The sequence below is a fragment of the Myotis brandtii genome, unplaced genomic scaffold (genome assembly GCF_000412655.1).
Source record: "Myotis brandtii unplaced genomic scaffold, ASM41265v1 scaffold797, whole genome shotgun sequence".
NCBI lineage: Eukaryota > Metazoa > Chordata > Mammalia > Chiroptera > Vespertilionidae > Myotis > Myotis brandtii.
Window position 1 is genome coordinate 339209 of NW_005371210.1, and position 427 is coordinate 339635.

General features: G+C 70.3%; 2 protein-coding genes across 2 annotated transcripts in view; one reads left to right on the plus strand and one right to left on the minus strand.

Moving 5' to 3' along the window:
• Positions 1-427, plus strand: part of LOC102249210 — a gene marked incomplete at its 5' end in the record, with an annotated part of 29470 nt that overhangs the window by 14621 nt on the left and 14422 nt on the right.
• DCXR (dicarbonyl/L-xylulose reductase) overlaps positions 1-427 on the minus strand; it is a 3971-nt gene that overhangs the window by 761 nt on the left and 2783 nt on the right. The window contains exons 2-4 of the mRNA XM_005883674.2: positions 364-427; positions 233-275; positions 50-149 (exon numbers count right to left, since the gene is read on the minus strand). The exon at positions 364-427 is cut by the window's right edge and continues 82 nt beyond it. Coding sequence (XP_005883736.1) covers positions 50-149; positions 233-275; positions 364-427 — 207 coding nt within the window. The remainder of the gene's footprint in view (positions 1-49; positions 150-232; positions 276-363) is intronic.

The following is a 427-nucleotide window of genomic DNA, read 5'->3' on the forward strand; positions in this document are numbered from 1 at the left end:
AGCTGCAGGCTGGGGGGTGGGGAGGTGGGGTGCCGCTGGGGGCACTCACAGTAGACGCCGTGGTTGCTCAGTGCCCGCTGGGAGGCCTGGCTGGACACATTCACGATGGACCCTGGGGCCCCTCGAGCGATCAGGCCCCGGGCCACGATCTGGAATTGCAGAGACGGTGAGGCGTGCTGGTCCCCAGCCTGGCCCCCTCCTGCCCGGGGGCGGCTCACCTGGGGCGGCTCACCTGGGACACCTGGATGACAGCCCGCAGGTTCACATCGAAGGAGCTGGAGGCAGAGGGTCCTGGTCAGGGACCCGGCTGCTGCTTTGGGGGCGACCCTCCCACCCAGGGGCCCTCCGCCCCCAGGGGCTCACGTGTCACACGCCTCCTTGGTGACCTCCAGGAAGGGCTGCAGCAGCGCCACGGCGGCGTTGTTCA